The sequence below is a fragment of the Narcine bancroftii genome, chromosome 2 (genome assembly GCF_036971445.1).
Source record: "Narcine bancroftii isolate sNarBan1 chromosome 2, sNarBan1.hap1, whole genome shotgun sequence".
NCBI classification, from domain to species: Eukaryota; Metazoa; Chordata; class Chondrichthyes; order Torpediniformes; family Narcinidae; genus Narcine; species Narcine bancroftii.
In genome coordinates this window covers 97,397,280-97,417,330 of record NC_091470.1, presented here as the reverse complement: position 1 = coordinate 97,417,330, position 20,051 = coordinate 97,397,280, and the positions used below count along the sequence as shown (strand labels likewise).

At 45.7% G+C, this 20,051-nt stretch overlaps 1 protein-coding gene and 1 long non-coding RNA gene across 5 annotated transcripts in view; one reads left to right on the top strand and one right to left on the bottom strand.

Moving 5' to 3' along the window:
• The window catches only part of LOC138753954 (uncharacterized), a 67,517-nt gene that overhangs the window by 15,327 nt on the left and 32,139 nt on the right, over positions 1-20,051 (top strand). For all 4 annotated transcript variants that reach the window (XR_011351516.1, XR_011351518.1, XR_011351519.1 and 1 more), the window contains one exon: positions 8,341-8,528. This is a non-coding gene — a long non-coding RNA (uncharacterized lncRNA). The remainder of the gene's footprint in view (positions 1-8,340; positions 8,529-20,051) is intronic.
• Positions 251-19,446, bottom strand: LOC138753952 (phytanoyl-CoA hydroxylase-interacting protein-like). The gene is made up of 4 exons (XM_069917580.1): positions 19,228-19,446; positions 8,330-8,504; positions 3,527-3,644; positions 251-788 (listed from the first exon to the last, which is right to left on the bottom strand). Exons 1-4 carry the CDS (start codon positions 19,390-19,392, stop codon positions 251-253), a joined length of 996 nt encoding a protein of 331 aa, XP_069773681.1. The 5' UTR covers positions 19,393-19,446.

Sequence of the window (20,051 nt, the reverse complement as noted above, 5' to 3'; positions counted from 1 at the left end):
TAGAAACTTCTTCAGCTTGTACGTTGATGCTTTGTCTGATTGCCCAACTCTTGTTTCCTCTTCTGGATCACGGTTAACTTAAGTATGTTTGAGAGAGCCCATCCCCCCAGCAGAACCTCTTTCCCCAGTCCCTACAGTGACTTGAAGGTTGTGTGCTCACAGTGTTTCTGACCGTTGGCTTTGACCGCCTCACACCCTCCATCCACCCCACCTCCCCCAAGCCTCACCTTCACCTGCCCCCACCTCCCTCCTAACGCCCGACGCTAATATTGCAGGTCTTGCAGCTTGGGTCCTTCTTGGCATTGGCAGTGGACAGGCTCATGAGCTGGTGGCCTCCAATCTCCCCCAGAGTGCCCAGGGACAGGCTTAGTGGCTGGGTGTAGATCAGTTCCAAGATGAGGTCCTGGGCATGGTGATAGATGAGCTGACCTGCGGCTCCCTCCGTGCAGGTCAGGAAGGGGTTGTGGGCACTGTCCAGCAGTGGCAGCCTCTCCCGGCAGAACAGGTCACCGGCAGAGCCCTTGGGTGCCAGTACCAGGATAACGTAGTGGTAGGCGGTGTACATGCAGTAGAGGTCAGCAAAATACAGGTTGGTGTTAGGGTTGAAGAGTTGCTCGGCGGCCACCTGGAAGCGGAGACGTCCATAGGGGGAGTCCAGCTGCGGCTCCCCCGTGTTGAACTCGGTGTTGCAGCTGAAGAAGATTCCATGCAGCATCCCATTGACTGGGGAGCCGTGGCTGCCACTGCTGTCCTTCAGGTAGGGCTGCATCACTCCACGGTGATGGGTCCTGCAACAGCGATGGCTCAGAGTGAGGCAGCTCCCGCGCCCCTCCAGAAAAATTCCAAACCCCTCCCAGACCCGTCAAACCCTTGCGGGGAAGGTTCCTCTCTACCATCCACCAAACACTTACCAGAACAGAGCTCAGCAGGGGTTGGATCAGTCTGCGCTGTCCTGTACCAGAAGGTGGACAATTCTGTCCCATTAAACACTCACGTTAGGTCAAGAGTAACCCTATTCTGTCCAATCAAAACCCTCCCAGGGAAGGTACAGCTTGTTTGGATGCTGCTCGAGTACCTCTCCTTCACACCCGAGGCCGCTGTTTCCAACACTGGGTGGACTCAGGGAAGCATTTCTGTCTCCTGGGTGAGGGTTTGGGAAGAGGAGAAAGAAGGAGTTTTCCAGCTGAAGGAAGACCTGGATGAGCTTTTGAATCTCAAGGTAACAGGGCCACGAGCCTGGGCCACCCAATTAACCTACAACCCCGGTATGTTTTAAATGGTGGGAGGAAATTGGAGCGCCGGGGAATACCCACCCAGACACAATAAGAACGCACAAACTCCTTATTGATTCGAACCCCAGTCACTGGCACTGTAATAGAATTGCGCTAACCACGACACTAACTGTGCCTTCTTGGTAGAACCATTCCACTTGGACTGTTGGGGAAGGAGGGAGAGGTACAAGTTAGCGTAGTGGTTAGTGCATCGCCAGTACAATGCCAATGACTGGAGTCCCCATGTCTGCGTGGATTTCCTCCGGGTACTCCGGTTTCCTCCCACTGTTCAATCGTACCGGGGATGTAATTAATTGGGTGTAATTGGGCGGCACAGGCCTTTGGGCCAAAAGGGCCTGTTAAAGTTCTCTGTCTAAATTTAAATATTTCAAATTTCCCTATCAATAACTCCATAGCTGTAGAATGAGGAACAATGGGCTTTATTATATTTTACACTTGTAGCTGGCCCGATTCCAAGTGCTCAACTGAGGACAAGAAGAGGGAGGTCGAGCTTTATTCCAGGATCACGGGAGGAGTTACCAGGGCACAAGTCACCAGTGGGGGACGGAGAGCTATATATTTGTATCACCACACCCTGTCCCCTTCAAATGCCTTTCCCAAGATGGTTAGAATTCAGTGGATGGTGGTGTTGGGGGGGTGGGTGGGGGGGGTAGAAAGAAGGGGAATAATGGTTTGATATGAGCTGGAGTACGAAGATATCTTCAAGTGATTAGATTATGCTTTAGGGAAGGGCTTCATCCTAGGAATACACAGTGGATGGGAAGACGTTGGAAGTTGTGCAGAATGGAGAGATCTTTAAATCCACAGGTTCCCAAAGGCAGTTACACCCTTTCTTTTATTACCCAAGGTCTGGGGGATTATGCTGGAATTGTGCACAATGCTCGCTGGACCTGATCTTGGGTACTGGACACAGTCCTGGTCTTTGTGTGGGCGAGGAACTCTACAGAGGTGGGGTCAAGGCCCAAAGGTTCCATCTCTGAGAAAGATGGGATGGGTTGGAGGTTTCGGAGGAGGTGGAAGGGAGAAAACTGAATGGCAAGAAGCAGAGGGTACAAGCCGGGAGCTACTAAACACCAGCAAATGCGGATTTAAGGTAATTGGCAGAGTTTTGGAGGGGACATTATTCTCCCCGCGAGTTCTGGAACTCAGTAGCGGAAAGAGTGGTGGAAGCATGAACCCACCTCACCTTTAAACACCACTTGTAGACCTGCAAGGCTCTCAGATCCAGTAAAAACACTCAAGAACTCAGCGTACATCGGACGTCAAGATGTATTGCCAATTATTTTTTTAAATTTAAATTTCGATATACAGAACAGCAACAGGCCAATTTGGCCTACAAGTCCATGCCGTCCAATTGACACCCCATTAACCTACAACCCCCAGTACGTTTAGAACGGTGGGAATAAACCAGAGCCCACAGAGAAAACCCACGCAGACACGGGGAGAATATACAAGCTATTTACAGGCAGCGCGGTGTTTGAACACTGGCTCTGTAAAGGCGTTGCGCTAACCATTATGCCAACTGTTCTGCCCAACTTGCATCAGGGTATAAGCAAAGAACAGGAAGACGCTAAAATAAAGACTGAAGGATGGTCGGGGGGAGGGGGGCGGGGGAGTCCAGTCCAACGAAAGGTGTTAATTGGATATGATAAGAGGAAAGGTGAGATTTAATTTTTGGCTCTGTGGAAGGAGACCAAGGGAAAAGGGAGGAGAGAGAGAGAGAGCATACGTGCTGGGAGAGCATGGTGAAAGGCAACTCGGGGGGGGGGGGCGGGAAATAAGAGGGTGGGGTGTTTAACAGAAATTGGAGGTTAATGCCATCCAGTTGGAGGGTGCTCAGATGGAAGATGTGCTGTTCCTCAAATTTGCAGGAGGTCTCAGTCTGGCAGTGCATGAGACCATGGGCAGACATCAGCAAGGGAATGGGACCTCCTGTGTGCTATAAATTCCATGGGATTTGTGAGGCAATGGAGGGAATGAAAGCTGCAGTTGGACTTTTACTACAGAGCTTCTCCTGGACAGGAGTGGGACAGTGGGCAGAACTCCATTGTATGGGTATGACATGGCCAAAGATGGGATATAGGTGGCAGCAGCTATTGACAAGCTCAGAAATGGAGCTCACTGGTCCATTCTGGAGATAGTGAGGGATGGATCAGAGCTTCAGCAGCGGAGAGCTGAGGCAGGGCCAGGGACAGATCGCATTATGGAGAGGGAAGGATGTGAGGTTAAAATACCTTATGTATTCAAAATATTCCTCGTGATGGTTCCGATAGAAGACGGAGAATCTCAGCATACGTCCTGCAATAACTTCTGCCTTCTCCAGTAACTGCTTCAAGTGGGCAGTGGAATAATCTGGATGAAAGAATCGCAGAGTGTTAAGTATGTTCCTGAGCACTGACACCTCCATCTCTCTCTCTCCTTTCCCTGTCAATGATCTGAGTGCCTAGCCATCAACTTCATCCCAGTCTATATGGACCCCACTCTTCAGTGTCAGGTTGTGGAAGGGATCTGCCTCTTCAACAGTCCAGGGCCACTCTAAATTCAATTGTATATTGTCATGTGTATTGGGATAGAGTGAAAATTTTCTCTCATGTCCTATCCAGGCAAATCGACCTATCTTTAAGTACACAACAGCTAGTTCAAAATGTTTTTAAAAATAGTGCAAAGTGTGGTGTTTCAGAGAAAAAGGTAAATTTTCATTGGAATTTGAGAGGGGAGGGTCTTATTGAAACATTTCAAATGTTGAAAGGCTGAGACAGAGTAGATGTAGAAAGTTTGTTCCCCATGGTGGGAGAATCTAGGATAAGAGGGCACAACTTCAAGATTGAAGGGTGTCTGCTTAGAACAGAAATACATAGGGATTTCTTCAGCCAGAGGGTAGTAAATCTGTGGAATTTGTTACCCCAGGCAGTTGTGGAGGCCGGGTCATTGGGTGTGCTCAAGGCAGAGATTGATAGTTTCTTGATGAGCTAGGACATCAAATATTGTGGGGAGAAGGCCGGGCAGTGGGGCTGAGTGGGGAAATGGATCAGCTCATGATTAAATGGTGGGGCAGACTCAATGGGCTAAATAGCCTACTTCTGCTTCTATTTCTTATGGTCTAAAGCAGTGCAAGAGGGCAGCCTCATTTTACTTATGAGAGGTCAGTTCATGAGTCTGATAACAGCAGGAAGAAACAGTCCGTGAATCTGGAGATGCTTTTTTTTTTCAAACATCTACATCTTCTGTCCAGCGGGAGAGGGGTCAGGGATGTGTGACTGGGATGGGATGCGCCTTTTAACATATTGGCTGCATTTCCAAAGCAGAAGGACATGTAGATAGAGTCGATGAGGGGAAGCTGGTTTTTGTGATGGCCTGAACTGTGTTCACAAACCTGGTCCCACGGAAGGGAGTTCCTGTACCAAGCTGTGATCCATCTGGACAAGATTATTTCTATGGAGCTTCTATACAGATCGGTAGACAAGTTTCTACGGTGCTCTTTCTACGCTGTAGGGCCAACATGATTGGGTTGTCCTCTGGACCTCCTGTCGTGTTGAACCAAGTCTATCATGTCTGTGCTCACTGGAAGCAAGTAGCCCAGAGTATTTGGGGATTCACTGAATATATGCAGGCAGTATTATTCCAAGGAGATGCTACTGCTAGGACCGAAATTCTGTTCACTGGGAAGTTCGAGGAGCTTAATAGCATCCATGGGATATCTGTGTTCACAAGGTTTGTTTGATTGTCAGAATGGAACAGCTCTGATGACCAGAATGTGTTAATGATAAACCTGTGTGACATAATCTGCACTGGATAAGGGTGACACAGCTACCTCATGTCCTCACCCCGACCTCCGCTGCTGTCTACATGGAGTTTTCCTGTTCTCCCTTGGGTTTACCTTTTGCTGCTCTGGCTTCCTCCCACATCCCAAAGGTGTGCACGTCGGCAGGTTAGTGGGCTGCTACAAATTGCCCCCCAGCCCATATATGATCCTTGCATGGAGCGTTTGAATATTTCCGAGACTGAAGGGAAGTCCCTCAAATGACAGAGGAGGGGAGAAGCGACAAGGTGCCCACAGAGGTGGTTGTGGGGTAAATGTAATGAGGCATAGCAATGGAAATGTACGGATATGGAAGGTAAGGGTGGGAACAGACTCTGAACAGTTTTCCTTGTGTAAATAATTTATGGTGAATAAAGTATTTTTGGAGAAAGAAATTCTGAGATGGAAGTCATTGGTTTAGAGAGCCCCTCACAAACCGAATTTGGAAACCAGTCCCTGGATGCAAGTCACAGAAGAATTTTGTTGCTTGTTTTAATTGTGTTTCTGGGAGACTAACACCAAATGTTAAACCCAATAACCTAGCCAATCGCTGTAGGGAAGTTTTTAATTTAAAAAAAATTTAGACATGCCCTTTCGGTTCACGAGCCCAGGCCATCCAATCACACCCAAAAAGGACCTACAGCCCCGGAATGTTTTAAACGGTGGGAGGAAACTGGAGCCCCTGGGGAAAACCCGCACAGGGGAGAACTTACAAACCACACTGGATGGGAATTCCAGTCGCTGGCCCTGTTGTGCTAACCACTACATTAACTGAACTGTGCTGCCATTTTAATGTCCACAGAATCTACCTTATTGTTACAAACATATCATTTTATGCTTTGCAACAGCGGTATTGTACATTACAGTTCCGTAAATACAATATTTAAAAATAAATAATTAGCGCAAAAAAAGAGAGAAGTGTCAGGCATTGTCTCACTATGTTACCAGGATATAGTCAGTGATTGTCATTTGTAACAAGGATCAAAGACTATTATTGTCATTTAAATGTAACCAGAATGTAGTCATTTATTATCAATTAATGAGGTGGGTTCGAATTATAAAGAATCAAGTTACTTGCCATCACTGAATGGAACTTGCTTTTTCCCACGGTATTTCTATATTGTGCCCAACATCTTTCCCAAGCTGTTTAAATTGTGTGCAATAGCACTACCAACTTTCCCATGGTCTTTATAAATTATTTGCTAAGGCGCTACCAACTTTCCCACGCTGTTTGAAAATTGTCCTCTATTGTTATTTATTGCTAGGACTTTCCCATGGTTCCTTATAAAGGTTTTTAATAAGTCTGCACAACAACAGGGGCTGAAGGGCTTGTACTGTACATAATGATTAATTTTGTTTGAATGCAAGATCATAATACATTGATCAGGATTTGGGGCAGGTTCACCATCGCCGTCACTGGTAGAAGGTAGAACAGTCCTAACCCCAGGGATAGATCCTTGCAAGTGTGAAAACATTCAGTGTCCCAGGTAGTGTGAAAAGCCAGACCCCCATTCCTATTCCGGGACACTGAATGGCCGATTTAGTGGGACTGAAGTGTGAAAGGGGCTAGATGTAATCGATTTTCACCATAAGGCTCTGGTCAGCTCCTGTCACTAGATGTATCTGGCACAAGCAGGCCATTTTGCCCCTTATTGTTTGTTCATTAAGATCATGATTGGTCTTCTAATTCGAGCCACTTTCCCACATGGACACCAAATGCCTTTCTGTCCCTAATATCTATCTGCAATCTAGTCATCTAGGATTTAGGGTGGCACAGTTAGCCCAATGCTGTTACAGTGCCAGGGACCTGGGTTCGAATCCTGCACTGTCTGAAAGGAGTTTGTACGTTCTCCCCGTGTCTGTGTTGGTTTTCTCTGCGTGCTCCAGTTTCCTCCCCATCTTTCAAAACCTATGGGGGTTGTTAGTTAATTGGTGTACAGTAAATCCCCTGTTATCCGGAATTCAAGTAACCAGCAATCTCAAGCAACCGGCAAAAAAAATGTGGAAAATAAATAGGTAAAAAATACAGATGTGTATTTGCCGTGATTCGCCATTAGTTCACCAATCGTGCAACATACAATCTCAAAGAACCAGAAAATTCACTGATCCGGCATCTACCAATCCCCATAGGTGCTGGATACCAGGGGTCTTGCTGTGTTTGAGTGACCCTGTTGCTATCCTGTATGCCCAAATTTGAAATTTTTTAAAAAGTTAAACGTTTAAAAATTTCACGTCTGAGTGCAGTAAGGTTCAAGTCAGGTGTGATCACTGTTGTAACCAGTCAGTGGCGATCACTGATTCTAACTGGGAACAGTTCTGGTAGTGTTACTGGTGGGAACTACCACGTATACTCGTGTAATTGTTGAATTTTTTGGACCAAATTTTCAGGTCAAATTTAGGGGGGGTCAACTTTTACACAGGTCATGTTTTTGACTGTGGTAAGTTCCTGCGCCATTCAAGGCGTCGTGAGCTCAGATGGTCGGGACAGGATGGTGAGTCCAGATTTGGGATGTCATGAGCTCGGATGAGTGACCAGCAGGGGCCTAGGAGGGAGTCTGTGGCCAGACAGTTGGGAGCTAGGATGGGCAGGCAGCCAAGGCGATGGTCCATGGTCGAGCATTAGGAACTCCAGTGGGAAGGTGGCCACAGTGAGAATCCATGGTCAGGGCATCGGGAACTCCAGTGGGCGGGTGGTCAGGGCAAGGATCAGTGGTCAGGGCATTGGGAACTCTAGTGGGTGGGCGACCAGGGCGAGGATCCATGGCCAAGGAGTAGGGAGCTTTGGTGGGCAAGCGGTCGGGGCATCAAGAGCTCAGATGGGTGGGTGGGGCCAAAAAATGGGGGGAGGAACTATTACATGGTATAGACGATTACATGAATAAGATGCTTGAGGTAATGCTACTCAATGCAACTAAGATCAGGTAACTTCTGTATGGTTGGCATAGCAGCGCCACGCCTTTATCGCACCAGCGATCGGAGTTTGCATTTTACACTTTGTATGGAGTTTGTACGCTCTCCCCATGTCTGTGGGTGTTTTCTCTGGGGACTCCAGATTCCTCTCATCGTTCAAAAACGTACCTGGGGTGTAATTTGGGCAGCAAGGACTCGTGGGCTGAAACGACCTGTTACCATGCTTTATGTCTAAATTAAAATTAAATTAAAACTGGCAGTACATAAGATCTATAGCTGGGATTTCAGCCCCATCTCATGCTCATCAAATGTCAAATCATCTGCTCACCCCCTGTGCAGAATTCTACCACCTCACTCCAGTCAGACACGAGGTATTCTCCATCACTCTGCTTGATGGCCGTCTGGACTGCCACGCTGTACTCTGTGCGGGGACTCAGGAACCAATGTCCTCGCACCATCATCGGGAGAGCCACAGCCTTTGCCACCAACTTGGTGGGAACATCCTGAGAAAGTCAAGAAGATTCACAGTGAGTTGAACTGATCTGGGCTCAGTACAGATGAGCATACAAGCCTGGCAAGAGTGTGGCTGGGAGCAGGGTGACTGCCCTTTGATCTGATGTGCATTGAACCGGCATTCTGCCCAGGTATCCAATGCTCTGATGGACAGTCCTTCCAATTTAGTCTATTCGATTGGGTGTTCCAGATTGGAGAGCTCAAATGTAGATTGGATCATTGTTTGGCAGGCAACTCCATTTTGTCCATAGAAGGGTAATCACCTGCTTCCCTTGGGCTTCTTGTTCCTGGCAATTTGAATGTAGCCAACTGCATAATGTTTCCATGAATGGACGTGATGAAAATGGCAATTTAATGGATATTAGGTTTAAAACAAAGGACTGCAATATGTGTGAAACATAAAATACTGCAGGTGCTGTGATTGTAGTTAAAACACACAGAAATATGTAAATATGTCTAAATGCTGGAAGAATTTGGCCAGTCTCGCAGCTTCCGGGGAGGCAAAGATGTATTTTACTGACGTTTCGGGCCTGAGCCCTTCTTCAAGGTATAACCAAAGAACAGGAAGGCATCAGACTGAAGACTGAAGAATGGGAGGGTGGGGGAGGAGTCCAGATTGACAAATTGGATAGGATAAGTGGAGAGATGAGAATTGATTTTTTTTTTGGCTCTGTGAAAGGGGTCAGAAGGACAAGGGAAGAGGGAGACAGGCAGAGCTGTGGGAATGGAGACAGGGCCCCCCCTCCATTCCACACCCACATGCAACGAGGACAGCGTTCCCCGTATCCACACCTACCACCCCACCAGTCTCTGCATCCAACATATCGCCCTCTGGCATTTGTGCCACCTACTATGTAATCCCACCATATATTTCCTCCTTCACCCCTCTCCACATTTCACAGGGATCACTCCCACCCCACCAATTGTCCACTGTGACCACAGAAGATGCTCCACTTGTACCCACTCCTCCTCCTTCACCACCATTTGGGGGCCCAAACAGACCTTCTGTGGTGGTACACCACTGGCCTACTGCAGGGGGCAACCTCTGTACCTGCAGGAGTGTAAGGGGACAGGATAACACCTGGCCGGCTGCCAATCAGTCAGCCTGAATGGATCAAGCCCCACCCAATCGGGTGTCAATCACCCTCCAGGATATAAGCCTGTGCCGGCCTCCCGAGGCCTCACTCAGTGTTGCTGCAGCCACAGCCAGCCTGGCTCTGTGGAAATCTTTGTGGATTAAAGCTTGTTGTTCAGAATTTACCTTGTATGTTTCTGATTCTGTCTCACAGTGCACCACACCTTCCAAGTAAAGCAACGCATTAATTATGAATCTCCAAGGGTCACTTACTACATCCAATGCTCCTGTCACCTTCACCTCTACATCAGAGAGACTGGACGCAGACTGGGAGATCGCTTTGTTAAGCATCTGATGTAACAGTATGGATATTCCAATGGCCTCCCATTTCAATTCCCACCCCATCTAGGGTCTGTAGTTAAAAAGTCCAATCGGAGTTTTCAATCCCCTTCATTGCCTCACAAACCCCATGGAATTTACGGCATGGAGGAGGTAATTCCCTTGCTGACGTGTCTGTCCGTGCTCTCGTGCACTGCCAGACTGACACCACTCACAAACTGGAGGAACAACACCTCATCTTCAGTCTGGGCAACCGTTAACATCGAATTCTCCAGTTTCAGTTAAACTCCATCCCCATCTTCTTCCCCTGTTGTCATCTTCTCTCTCTTTTTTTTCCCTTCTGTTTCCTTTCACAGAGCCAAAATCAATTCTCACTTTTTCTCTTCGCAAATCCAATTAACGCCTTTTCTTGTGTCTTGGGTCTCCTCCCCCCCGGTCAGTCTTTATTCTGGCTGCTTCGAAATGTCGGTAATATATCTTTACCTCCTATGGATGCTGTAAGACTGGCTGAGATCTTCCAGCATTTCTGTTTTTACTGCTACATGCATGAATCAGCAAGTGAGGATTGAAGTGGGGGCGGGGGGGAACAACCTGAAATATAGTTCTGACTCGCACGTTAATCTAGCTCCATTGCCATTTACATAAATGAGCTCTCAGTGGGACAGAAAATTGAGCACTTGGCCCAGTGAGGCTCTCCAAGGGACAATGATGTCTCGCATCCCATAGAACTATCCTTGGATGCATGCTTTCTGCATTGCACTATGACCAAACCAAGTATTTTATGTCCAATAAATACTGTATCCAGTTAATTTATCCTGCATCATTAGCCCCTTTCCTAGGGGCATCTCAGGTAATTGGCCGTGCAGTGTCCCGGGATAGGAAGCCTTTTGTGCTGTTTCCACTGGGCCACCCTTAACTGGGACACCAATAGCTTTTCCAATGAGCACAACTCATCCCCGGGTTCAACCTTCAACTGGAAATGGGTGACTCTCTGCTGTCCCTTTTCCACTGGTTTTATCAGCAAAGACCGGGGATATTAGCGGGGGGGGGTCGAGGTGGTCAATTCCCGACGTCATTTTATGCCAGCGTTCAGACAGTGTTCCTTTTCCTCTGGTTCCTGTCCCAGTTAATTCCGGGGTCAGGGTGCCAGTGGAAAAGCAGCTAATGATTTCTGTATGTAATCAATCTACCACAGGTCTTGATAGGGAGATATAAAAAATGATAGCAGGGAACAGAGAACACTTGACAGTAATGTTACCATACACAATACAACATACTTGCAGAGCTTCTTATTAACCAATTGCTCGAAAATTCAGCTGACACCAACCATCTGCTTACCTATAGTCTCTCCCTGTCTCCCCACCTCCCATTTCAGACCCAATTATCTCTTGTGGTCTTTCATTCTCTATGCATAAAATCAAATACTTCCAGCATTCAGGAATGCAAGGATATTCTGCCACAAAATCGGATGCAGCTGAAGGTTTCCAAGACGACAGTTGCTCAGACTACAATTTACAACTTAATTGGAATACAGTTTGAGTTGAAAGAGGAGAGAAAAATATGAGCAGCTCGCAAGTGTGAGGACTCGAATATTCTTGATCTCCCCAGCACTTTTAGATTATTCATAAAAAACAACATTAAAACACTGTCAAATGAAGGACTTGGACAGATACGGAGAATGGGCAGAGAAGTAGGAAATGAAGTTCAATGTTGGAAAGTGTATGTGTAGAAAAAATAAACAGGCAGCCATGTTAAAATATCCAGATGCAAAGGGACCTGAGAATCTTCATTTTGAGTCGGTGGTGAAGAAGGCGAATGCAACGCTGGTGTTCATTTCAAGATGAATAGAATATAAGAGCAGGGATGAGATGATTGAGGCACTGGTGAGCCCTCACTTGGAGGATTGTTGGCAGTTTTCAGCCTCCTCATTTAAGAAAGGGTGTGCTGATATTGGGGAGGGTTCAGAGGAGGTTCACTAGAATGATTCTGGCAATGAAAGGGTTATTGTATGAGGAGCGCTTGAGAGCTCTTGGCCTGTACTTATTGGAATTTAGGAGAATGGGGGGGGTGGGATCTCACTGAAATATTTTGAATGTTGAAAGGTGTAGACCAAGTAGATGTAGAAAGGTTGTTTCCCACGGTGGGAGAGTCGAGGACAAGAGGGCTCAACTTCAGGGTTGAAGGACGTCTGCTTAGAACAGAGATGCAGAGGAATTTCTTCCGCCAGAGGGTGGTGAACCTGTAGAATTTGTTGCCACAGATTGTTGTGGAGGCTGGGGTATTTAAGGCAGAGATTGATAAGTTCCTGATTAGCTAGGGTATCAAAGGTTATGGGGAGAAGGTGGGTCCGAATGGAGAAAATGGATCAGCTCATGATTAAATGGTGGGGAAGACTCGATGGGCTGAATAGACTATTTCTTTTCCTCCGACTTATGGTATTGTAGATGTCTACTACCTTTTGCAGGACTTTACAGCAAAGGGATATTGGTGTCCCCATACCAGACCATGATGTAGCCGGGCAGCACACTTTCCTCGACATATCTGCATAAATTTGCCAGGGCATCTGGTGTCGAACCAAACCTCTGCAAACTCCTGAGGAAGTAGAGGAGCTGACGTGCTTACTTCATGATGCCAGTAGTGTGTTAAGTCTGGGAAAGATCCTCTGAGATGGTAACTCCCAGGAACTTAAATTTGCTCACCCTCTCCACCAGATCCCCCAATGATCGTACACCTCTGGTTTTCCCTTCCTGAAGGTAACAATCAGCTCCTTGATTTTGGTGACATTGAGGAAGGGTTCAGACCCAAAACAGACAATTTGTTACTCCAGATTCCATCTTCTGCAATCTGTTGTGTGACTTTAGTGAGCTACAGGTTGGAGCTGTATCTTGTATTAGGTGGAGCTTTAAAAAAAAATCTTACCTGGATCGAATGGTAATGTAACAAATATTATGTGTTGGTCTGTGCTCTGAGCCTGGTGTAAGATACTACGTTGGAAATATCAGGACAAATTCGACAGAAAGATATTATGTAAGGTATGCATGTTAGCTTCAACTTTCAATGTAGGCTGTAGATGTGGTCTGGACTCAAATCCAGGATTTGGATCTACTCCACAGGCAGCTCCCTGCTTGGGGCAAAGGTTGCAGGATCGCCACTCCCTCCCAAGGTTTCTGTTGCGCTTGTCTGCTCTCTCTGCGACCATGACCCTCGCTGCCCATCTGCAGCCTGTTGTTTGAGGGTCTCTGCCCAGCTTCAATCATCTGCAATCAAACCCAGCAGAGGCAACACGTCCAGGGTGGGTGGGTGGGCAGCAAGGCGTGATCAAAATATCTGCCAACTGACTCCAAGCTGTGATCCGACTGGTTCCACTCACCCAGGGCTGTCACCTCACCAACAAGGGTTCATCTGACAGTTTTATTTAATAAGATGCTTTTGCATCTGCATAGTTCTAGGGTTGTCTATCTGTATTTGTCTGTCTATCTCTCCCTCTTACACACTCACTCATACCTCCCCTGCTGAGTGGCTGTGTTTCCAATACGGTGGTAACTATTTATCCAGGGAGGATCATATTTTCCTTCTGTGACATTGACAGGGAAGATGCATTAAAACTACTTGGTATTTCTGTGATTGCTGCTGTCTCTATTTGACTCTCTACGCTACCTCACTTTGTTCTTCCCATCACTCTGATACAGATTAAGCTTGGTCTCCTCTGTCCACAAGAACATTTTTTTCCAGAATTCTGCAAGTTCTTTTAAATACTTCTCGACAAACTGTAATCTGGCCATCCTGTTGGCAGTGTAGCCCCTGTATTTCTGTGGACAGTTGTCATTGACATGACCACATCCACCTCCTGAAGAGTGTTTCTGATTTGGAGATTTTTCTTCATGATGATGAGAATTCTTTTGTCATCAGTCGTGGAGGGCTTCCTTGGAATACCAGTCCCTTTCTGATTACTGTGCGGTGATATGTAATTACACCACTAGGTCACCAGGGGTCATCCTGGTGACCTTGTATATAAAGCAGTCCAGAGCTACAGTCTAGCCTTCCAGGTTCGTCTTGCAGAGAGACATTACATAGACGGCAGAATTACCACTTATTGGTAGTGCAAAAAAAAAAGGCACAATGGACACGTGGAAACAAATCAAGATGTAAACAAACTGTGCAATACAGAAAGAAGAAAAAAAAAATCAAAAAAGTGCCCAAGTCAGAGTCCTTAAACTAGTCTCTGATTGAATTTGTGGTTGGGGAGTCTGATGGTGGAGGGGGAGCAGCTACTCCTGAACCTGGTGGTGCGAGTCTTGTGGCACCGCCACCGCTCTCCTGATGGCAGCAGCAAGAACAAGAGAGTGTGTGGTGGTTCCTTGATGATTGCTGCTGCTCTCTGACGGCAGTGTTCCCTTGAGATGGTGGGGATGGTTTTGCATGTGATGTCATGGGATGTATCCTCTATCTTTTGGAGGGCTTTATGCTCAGGGATATTGGTGCCCACATACTGATATGCTCTATCAATGACTTCAAAGACTGAGAGGGAGACGTTAGGCTTTAATACACTTTAGATTGTGGCTAGCCCATCTCCATGAGCTTGAATGGGGTGAAGGGAGATCGACCTTTATGGCCAGGTCACAAGGGGAGGAGCTACTGGTGAGCGAGTCATCAGTGGGTACTCGTACACAGCAATATATACCACACCACACATACTAGACTGTGATGCAGTCAGTCAGCATGCTTTCCACCACACATCTGTCAAAATTTACCAGTGTTTCTGATGTCATACCAAACCTCCACAAATTCCTGAGGAAGTAGAGGTGCTGATGTGCTTTCTTTATGATGCCACGAGTGTGTTGGGTCCAGGAAAGATCCTCTAAGATAGTGACTCCCAAGAACTTAAATTTGCTCACCCTCTCCACCTCCGATCCCCCAATGATCACTGGATCGTTCACCTCTCGTTTTCCCTTCCTGGTCCACAATCAGCTCCTTAGTTTTGGTGACATTGAGTATGAGGTTGTTGTCGGTGCATCATTCAGCCAAGTTTTCAATCTCCCTCCTGTATGTTGACTCACAGCTCCTTATTATAGAACCCACTACTGTGGTATTGTCAATGTATTTGAAGATTGTTGTTGTACTGATCCACACAGTCATAGGTATATAAACAGTGGAGCAGGGGTCCAAAGACGCAGCCCTGTGGTGCTCCAGTACGGAAGGAGATTGTGGGGAAGATGTCCTTATCAAACCTTGCTAATTGTGGTCCGGAGGTGAGGAAATCCATGATCCAGTTACACAGTGGGGTGTTGAGTCCAGGTCTTGGAGTTTGCTGATCAGTTTTGAGGGGTTGATGATGTTAAATGTCGAACTGTAGTCGATAAGGAGCATCGTGATGTTTGCTGTATACGTGTTCCATGGCTTTGTGTAGAGTCAGTGGGATGGCATCTACCTGTTGCTATGATTGGCAGATTGGGTCCAGTCACCGTTTAGACAGAGGCTGATATGCTTCAACACCAGCTTTTCAAAACACTTTGTCACTGTAGATGTGAGGGCTGATAATCATTTAGGCCAGTGACCACACTCGTAAATCATAAAAATCTGTAAACTCCGTGGTTGAAGTAAAAACACGACGCTGGAGAAATTCAGTAGGTCAAACAGTGTCCTTTATAGAGCAAAGATAAAAATACATCACCGACATTTCAGGCTTGAGCCCTTCATCAAACTCCTCTCTTTCAGTACTGCCAGGTGGATTTTGCAGCGAGGATGGTCTCAACCATCCCAACATTAGACCATGTCTCTAATTTGCAGGCAACTCAGCCTGTGGACCCTCCGGTCGGATAGACAGCAATTCTCACTCAAATTGTTACGTGCTCAATCACATGATTTCCATCAACGTAGACACACAGAAAAGCATCGTGGAAAGTAATGACCTGCAGAATTTGGACAGAGGTCTCTAATGTTACAGCATTTGAATGGTCTGATGTTTGCGTCAATTTGCCAATGAGGTTATAAGATTAGAAAATGCTAGAAATACTCAGCAGGTCAGGCAGTACCCGGAGTGGGAGGGATCTGACTGATGGACGATCAGGGTCATTCTGTTTCTCCCTCCTCAGTTGCTGTCTGTCCGCCTATGTTTTTACAGCAATTTCTGATGTTACTTTGGATTTCCGGCTTTGGTAAACCATTGTGTATATATATATATATATATATATATATTTGTCTGTCTGGGCACACCCATTGGCTGACTCTACTTGTGGCCCCTCCCACAGGCTCCTGAATAAAGGTGACTGTCCCCAATCCCTTCCTCAGTTCGGGACAGTTGACCAGCAGGGATGTGCCTTCATTCTATTGCGAATAAAAACCTATCAGTTTTGCTCAACTTCAGTCTTTTGAGTCATTGATGGTGCATCACAGGCGTTTATTATTAGTCTGCAGTGAAGTGCAAAGGCTTCCACAATATCAACTGTGATGGAGGGGGCAGCTGTTCCCACTGATTTTCCCTTCAAGTCAAAGGGCACTCCATTGGCTCTTCACCATTTCAAAATCCTGGGAACTGACACCTTAATGGAGCTCCTTTACCCCATGGATTTCTCCTCACCACATTCTCAAGCAGATAAAGGGGATAAATGCCTGCCTTGCTGGAACGTTTGACAAGACATAATCAACCCCTTTCTTCAACATCCTCAGATGTTTAGGGATATCAGGCCCTACTGGAGCATTAAAAAGATTCATCTAACGTTAAGAAAATTATATTTTATTCTTCACAGAAATTGTGTAAATACAATTCAAATATCTAATAAGGAAAATCCGATTATTCAGTTAATTTGCTATTATTCCTTGTGGTTTCATTTGAAAAAGGCAGTAGCATGGATTCTCAGATTAAAGGCTATGTTTTCACATTGCATCTGAAGTCCCAAAGGAGCTGTTACCTGACAGTTGCCGAATTGGATAGCAATGAATTTTGTGATCGTCCAAGTATATACACTCAGAAGGCAATATCTGACAATAGGGAGAATATTCAATGTTCTTCGATGTTTTATTGCCAGGCGTGATCGGGCTGACCGAGAGTTCATTCTCAATCTTGGAATAACCATGGGAGAGGTGTGAGTTCTCGAGAAACTTTTCTTTGAATTCATCATTATTATTCATCATTAATCATTTATTATCATTTTAATTTGTTCATGTTTGTTTGAAGTTGAGTATCATTATCGTTTACAATATGTTTTGGTTTACTCGTCATTATGAATTTGAAAGCATCAGATTGAACACACCATTGCACTCCCAGAATTCTTTTGACAGGTAGAACGTCACAATCCAAGTCTATATGTTTTTTTTATTCTTGCTCTTTCTGCCTCAGGAATAACAGCCAACCCATCTCGACCGTTGCTAATCCATCTCGTAAGGAAGAAACCTCCTTTATCATAGATCTCTTTTAACTCATGAACAATATCAACCCCTCTTCAACGGAGATGACTGATCATCCTCAGATGTTTAAGGATATCAGGCCCTACTGGAGCTTTAAAAAGATTAATCCAATGTTAAGAAAATTATATTTTAATCTCCACAGAAATAATTTATAATATGTTACGACCCCAGAGGACCCCAAAACTCTGCAGCAATAGATATTCACCAAGAATGATTACTTAAACAAAAGTTGCTTTTAATTATCTTTAAACATGAAAACACTATTGACTTACCTAACCTAACTTACCCGCCTTCTAATTCTAAGCGCATGTGTGTTTAATGTGTGTGTAAGTTCAGACAAGTTCTTTGATTCACACTCCAATCTCACTTCTCATTCCTCCAAGTTCACTGGTTGCAGGCAATTCTTATACTGTGCACAGAATTAAACATATACGAAGTTCACCAGGCTTTGGTGCTTGGAAGGTAAATGGTTACCGCTCAGGAAGGTTCTTGTCAGTTTTCAAAGAGAGATTTGTTGTACACTGAGCACCCACAACTGATTCCTTTTTTAAATCAGCCACTTCAGTGTCTTGCTGATGAAACTTTCCCCCTCAGGGTTCTCCAGATGAAAATCTCTTTCTTTCAAGTCACCACAGAGTTCCTTTATATTTCCCTTATTCCAAGTGTAACATTATACAGCCAGTCCTCTCCTCTTGCATGAAGCACAAGGGCTTTGACCAGGCTGAACTAAGCACTCACAAACCATCTTCCAAATGGGGTTTTCCACAAGCTTGTCAGCTTGTCCTGTTCCAGTCCCAGTTGCTGCTGCTGACTTTAAAACTGTAGAACTGATCTCTCTCTCTCTCTCTCTCTCTCTCTCTCTCTCTCTCTCTCTCTCTCTCTCTCTCTCTCTCTCTCTCTCTCTCTCTCTCTCTCTCTCTCTCTCTCTCTCTCACACACACACAGAGAAACCTGTTTTACTCTCTCTGCTTGCAAAACCACATGACCTTCTTAGAACAGCAAGTTCCCCTTCAGACTGTCTGCAGATCTGACAAGCTCTTTCATCTATTGCCTTTTTGTAAACAACAATCCATTAGTGAAGTATCTTAGGCACTCTCCAAAGCTTCTGCAAAGACTGTCCCATATCTAGAATGGGACAGAGCTACAGTATTTTAAATAAGATCTGTTTTAAAGTGTTTTTATATGACTTACACTAAAAAACCTTCCCCAATTTATCTCCCAAAAACATATCTATATTCTGTCACACAAGTTACGTACAAGGTATGATAGAAGCCAATGGGACTGCAGTAGTTATCTACAGATTTGGATTCACAACCTGGAGGCTTTTCATAGTAATTAAATGTATTGAGTCAATAAAGATTAAAAAGTCCTCATCAGTAAAGGGGATCATGATTAGCAATGGGAAGCATTATTTAATGAATAAAGATTGAAGACTAAAAATAGATCTTAAATTTAGTTAATTAACTATAATGTGTGTATCTGTAATGGGACCATGAAACCTCTGGATTGCTTTCAAATCCAGTTCCCCAAGGATCTTCAAGGGAACATAAAACTATAAGACATAGGAGCAGAAATAGGCCATTCAGCCCAATGAGTCTGCCCTGCCATTTAATCATGATCCATTTTCCCATCAGTCCCACTGCCAGTCCTTCACCCCATAACCTTTGATGCCCTGGCTAATCAAAAGCCTATCAGTCTCTGTTTTAAATACACCCAATGTCCTGGCCTCCCTGTGGCAACAAATTCTACAGATTTACCACCCTCTGGTTGAAGAAATTCCTCCGCTTCTCTGTTCTAAGCGGATGCCCTTCAGTCCTGAAGCTGTGCCCTCTCGAACTGGACTCCCCCACTGTGGGGAAACAACACTGAGCATGCCAATCCAGTCACACGCTTACCCTGTGTTTGAATTTGTTGGAGTCCTTGTTTTCTTTCTTGTTGAGGTCCACAAAGTAATGCGTGATGCGCTCTCTGTCCTTCACGTCGCTCTCCCAGCAGATCTTGAACGAGTCACAGGTGATGTTGGTGATTTTGATGTTATGGGGTGTTGACAGCAGCTCCATTTTCTGTCCTCTCTCTCTCTCTCTCTCTCTCTCTCTCTCTCTGAGCTGGTGGCAGAGGGAAGGAGAAGTTAGGTAACAATGCTCAGCACGGTGACTGCGAAGCTGCTTCATCCTTGGCACAGCCTGGGGATTTGTGAGAAGTGCAGTGACTCTCATTAATTGGCAGCAAAATATTTTAGAGACGTAAGAGAATGTAAACGCATGAATCTGGAGCAAAAGAGAACAATCTGCTGAAGGAACAGTGGGTTTTGATGAAGGGTTTCAACCCAAAATGGTGACGATTTCTTCTCCCCACATCCCCCCCCCCCCACCTCCACCACCACTGATGGTGTCTCACTGATTCTCCTGCACCCACTGCTTCTCCTGGACCCACTGCTTCTCCTGGACCCACTGAATCCAGTGGTTCTCCTGGACTCACTGCTTCTCTTGAACTCACTTGTTCTCCTGGACCCACTGGTTCTCCTGGACCCACTGATTTCCCCCAACAGATTTTTCTTTGCAAAGTAGTTTGCTCCCGTGCGGTAATAATGCATCCCAACATTCCATCAAATTAAGACAACATTGGAAGTCTGGTCTTTAACCTTACCATTATGAACACATTGCGCAGAGTAGCTTAATGTGCTGTAACTTCCCCCGTACTGCCACCTCAACTCCCTCTG

Excerpts from the sequence above, each read along its gene's own strand:
- LOC138753952 (XM_069917580.1), bottom strand. The coding sequence starts at position 19,392 with ATGGAGCTGCTGTCAACACCCCATAACATCAAAATCACCAACATCACC. Across the intron at positions 8,505-19,227 it reads CCAACAAATTCAAACACAGG|GATGTTCCCACCAAGTTGGT; the intron begins GTAAGCGTGTGA and ends TGACTTTCTCAG. Across the intron at positions 789-3,526 it reads GAATATTTTGAATACATAAG|GACCCATCACCGTGGAGTGA; the intron begins GTATTTTAACCT and ends TCGCTGTTGCAG.